At 34.8% G+C, this 4575-nt stretch overlaps 1 protein-coding gene across 1 annotated transcript; it reads left to right on the top strand.

Annotated features, from left to right (window-relative positions):
- Positions 1–2141: 2141 nt before the first annotated feature.
- LOC120426484 (microfibril-associated glycoprotein 4-like) lies at positions 2142–3805 on the top strand. Its single transcript, XM_039591250.2, has 4 exons — positions 2142–2463; positions 2527–2694; positions 2750–3412; positions 3471–3805. Exons 1-4 carry the CDS (start codon positions 2306–2308, stop codon positions 3574–3576), a joined length of 1095 nt encoding a protein of 364 aa, XP_039447184.1. The 5' UTR covers positions 2142–2305; the 3' UTR covers positions 3577–3805.
- The last annotated feature ends 770 nt before the right edge of the window (positions 3806–4575 follow it).

Raw genomic sequence — 4575 nt, 5'->3', positions numbered from 1 at the left:
GTATACTAGAAGAGAATTACTAATTTGGTGTGATAACTTAGTAATTTCTGGGTTTTCGAGAGTATTGACTTGTGGGGTGCGAGTTCTGTCGCTTTTTTCATACCAGCTCGAACTGTCACAATCGCACCAGAGCGTTTCAAGGCTCTACTAAAAACTTATGGTATGCCAGATTTTGAACCAAAAAAATAAGTTTATGATCTTTAGGTGTGAGCTATTAATTTTAGATATGTAAAGTTTGTGTTTATTGTTTTTGATTACAACCTAAAGCAGCTTTGCGCTGTTCCTACTTATGATTATAACTCGGACAATGAAATTGATTCAAAAAACGTTTTGTTTTGGCAAAAGATGGACGAAATATGGAGTTGTTTCAGTTCTCTGACGACCCTGATCTGCGTAAAATGTGGTTTTTGTCTTCAAGTTAAAATCAGATGCAATTGTGTAACATAACGATCAACTTTGCGGAAAGCATTACAACTCGATGAAAAATAAATTTAAAAACTAACTTAATCCACCTATGTGGTTGGAGCCTTCCTCACTCATTACCATCAATGGCTGTACACAAATTTCATCTATTTTTTAGATCTGGAATGAAAAAGAAAATAAATATCACTTAAGTGGCCATATCTCGAGACTAACCAAATATGGGTCGGATGGTGGATCCGGACATAGTTTACATACATTTAAGTGAGATCCAGCTTCCAAAAAGTACATTAATATCACTTAATTGGCCATATCTCTAGACAGGGTAGCCAGATATCCAATGTTTTGGACTCGTTGGAAAGGTCTTTTGATAGCCTAACCAACGATGGGTCGGATGGTGGATCCGGACATAGTTTACATACATTTTAGTGAGATCCGGATAAATGTGAAAACACATTTTTATACATAACTTTTGAACTACTTATCGAAACTTCAATCTGTATAAAACTCGATCTATGGGACCCTAAACCAAGTAAAATGCAACAAGTTCGGGTCAAATCGGTTCAGCCAGTGCCGAGAAACATGAGCTAGTTTGTTGGTCACATACATACATACACACACACATACACACACACAGACATTTGTTCAGTTTTCGATTCTGAGTCGATATGTATGCATGAAGGTGGGTCTACGACGTTTTTATACAAAGTTCATTTTTAGAGCAGGATAATAGCCTTACCTCAGTGAGGAAGGCAACATTAATTATTTGTACGAAATACATACTACAATATTTTTACTAAATTTAATATTATATTGTATATTGCATAATATCAAGCATACCAGAATTTTCTTTAAACCTTGACCATAACTGACAGCTCGCACCACTTAGGTATTGACCTGGGTGCTGAATAGTGGTTCGCAAAATGGCCTCAATTTTGAACTGTCAAAGTCGAATCAATTTACTGTTCGCCAAAAGAAGAGAGTTTTGTGATCAATCATTAAAACTTGTTTTTTTTTTTTTTTTGCAAGAATGAAAAATGCCTGGCTTTTGAGGACCTGGGGTTGAAATCAAGAAACCTTAAGAAAATTGAAGGCGAGATCATATATTTTTTTATAATTATGAATGGAAGTTGTTAATGGAGTCGATGCGGTTGTATCCATCCAGAAGCTGTCTCTATTGTTTGATTCCGTTTGAAAACCTGGTTTAGTGAAAATCCTTTCTGTTTGTTGGATTAGCTTTGCTAGAATTAGCGATGTTTTTTCGCTGGATCAGGAAGAGCTGCAGGATTCCAAAATCATCCAGGGCATTTATCTGCGACATCGCAGAATTACACTCTCGCCGCAGTTCTTCGTCACCCGTAGAAAAGAACAATCTCTTCTAACCGATCGAAACGCGACAATTTCCCAGCAAAAAATGTCAAAAAATAAACAAAATAAAACACATACCACTGACTATAAAACATATCATTTACCAGTAACAAAAAAGTCATGCTTGTGCTTGAACATCCTCCTTCTTTGTAGATGTAAACAAAGTGTGATCATTCGAAAATCACGTTACGCATTATCTCTATTCATCACCCAGGTATTGACTATAAAAATAAATAAATAATATTTAATAAATATACAGTAATTCTTATATTGCTAAGTAAATAATTGCTGCCATAGTAGAATTTTTCGAAGTAAGACAGTTGAACAAAAATATCTCCTGTTTCTCACTGATAAGCCTTACCACGACCAAATTGAAAACCACAGCAGTTTTTGGCACGATATGTTTATCGATGTTTGTGGTAAAAATCGAGCATTTTTTTGTATAAAAAGATGAGTCTGTAAGCGAACTCAAATCATACAGTACTATATCGTTAGCCGAAGAAATTATTCAATCAAAATGGCTTCAATTAACAAACTTTTGTTAATTCCACTAATTGTCCTGCTGAGCAAATCTGTGTTTAGTGAACAAAATTGCAAACAAGCCATTGACGAAACTCCCAACAGTGCCCTCGGATTCGAGCTAATGGAAGAAAGAATGGACAAACTACAATTTAGGTGATCTTTATTTCAATATTTAAAAAAATATCCTAACATGTCTTGAACATTGCGAATCTCTAGTTTCCTGGAACTATTCGTCCACGTGAAGGAGCTGGGTGAACTGATCGTCAACAATCAGCGTACAATAGAGCAAAATCTGCTGGAAACTCGACAAGAATCCAGCAATTTGATGCATGCTTTGGAGGCCAAACTAACTACAAATGTTTCGCTTATCACCAGCTATTCCAAGTATGTTATTGCTTCAAAAACGTTAAATCATAACTTATGAAATTATTTATAACAGACAAATATTAGACTATCAAACCATTTGTACTAATCACGAAGAGATCAGAAACGAACTCTCCAAGTTGAAGCCAAATGTGGCTCGTTACCGCAGTCGTCCAGCAGAAAAGGTCGAAGTAGAAACAGTAGAAAGCCATTCTAGCCCGACATCAATACCAAAATCATGCCAAGAAGTAAACTCGACCACTTCTGGAGTGTTCAAACTGGCGGTAATCAATGAAAACGAGCCATCCAACGTTCTATGTGAACTACAGCAGTTCGGTGGTGGTTGGCTGGTGTTCCAGCACCGATTCAACGGTTCCGTGTCCTTTTACCGAAACTGGACGGATTACAAAAATGGCTTTGGGGACGTCGGAGGGGAGTTTTGGCTAGGTTTGGAAAAGCTTCATCAGCTCACCAGCGAGGGCCGATGGGAATTGGCCGTGGAGATGAAAGATTTCCAAGATAGCTACAAGTACGCCCGCTATACGGAATTCGCGGTGGGTAGCGAGGCTGAAAAATACGCGCTAACCAAGGTCGGGATGTATTCTGGTACTGCTGGAGATTATCTGATCTACCACAAAGGAGGCAAATTTTCCACATATGATAGTGACAACGATGCTAGCAGCGGTATCTGTGCTATAGTAAGTCAGGGGGCTTGGTGGTACAAAGAGTGTTATCAAAGGTAAGTTATCGTGATTAATTTGGATTTATTATTTTATTACATTTGTTTTTTTTTTCAGTAATCTCAACGGTTTGCATAAGAAAGTTGAAGATTCAACTGCTATAAAATGGCTTAGCACAAAACCATCCTTAAAATATACTCGAATGATGATTCGAAAAACATAGGTTTTAGCAAGTTAACACTTAAACGTTTTTCAAATTTGTCTATTTTTTTGTTTTAATTTTTAAAGAAAAAAATAGGGTTAGTATAACTACCTATGCGTTTGAGTTTTAATTACAATTCTAGAGTTTTTTTAATAGGTCCTGTAATAAACATTATAGGACCTTTTCCAAAAAAAAACTCTAGAATTTCTGTATTTCTTGCGGTCAAAAAATAAAATAAGGATCAACATAACACTTTTTAAACAATCATAACTTAAACAAAAAATATGATGACATCACTCATTCCTTATGTTTGGCTTTTCTTTAAAGTAAAAAAAAAAAAAATGCTAAAATAAATTAAAATTATTACCACAAAGTATATGATGATGTGCAGGTGCACCATTTACCGCATAATTTACCGTATTTTTCTAAAATACTCAAATTTTCAAAATATGAAATATGGGTATCAATCGTAGCAAAATTTTGCATGCTTTTTCAATTTATTGGAGTTTTTTTTAATACTGAAATTTTCACAAACTACCGTATTTTTTCAAAAATACTCAAATTTTCAAAACAAAATGTGCAATATGGGTATCAAACGAAGCGAAATTTGGTTTGCTTTTTCACATTAAGGAGTTTTCTAAAATACAAAAAAAAAACAAAATACCGTTTTTTTCGAAAGAACTCAAATTTTCAATATATGCAATATGGGTATCAAAAGAATCGAAATTTTGTATGCTTTTACTTTATTTGAGTTATTTTTTGTAAAAAACTAAAATTTTCACAAAATACCGTATTTTTTTCGAAAATACTCATTTTTTTTTAAATATGCAATATGGGTATAAAACGACGCAAATTTTGTAAGATATGTAGCATACACAATTTGAATGTTTGTATGAAGCATGCAAAATTTCGCTTTGTTTTTCGAAAAATACGGTTTTGTGAAACTTGTATTGCGGCTGTCAGCATTATTTATCATTCTGCTGCGATCGTTTCCGGCAGTTGAGCAATTCCAGTTCAAAT

Source organism: Culex pipiens, chromosome 2, assembly GCF_016801865.2.
Source record: "Culex pipiens pallens isolate TS chromosome 2, TS_CPP_V2, whole genome shotgun sequence".
In the NCBI taxonomy this organism is placed as follows: Eukaryota; Metazoa; Arthropoda; class Insecta; order Diptera; family Culicidae; genus Culex; species Culex pipiens.
This window is presented reverse-complemented; position numbering and strand designations above follow the sequence as displayed.

Coding starts and splice junctions, on each gene's coding strand:
- LOC120426484 (XM_039591250.2), top strand. CDS start 2,306: ATGGCTTCAATTAACAAACTTTTGTTAATTCCACTAATTGTCCTGCTG. Junction 2,464..2,526: donor ATGGACAAACTACAATTTAG/GTGATCTTTATT, acceptor GCGAATCTCTAG/TTTCCTGGAACTATTCGTCC. Junction 2,695..2,749: donor CTTATCACCAGCTATTCCAA/GTATGTTATTGC, acceptor TATTTATAACAG/ACAAATATTAGACTATCAAA.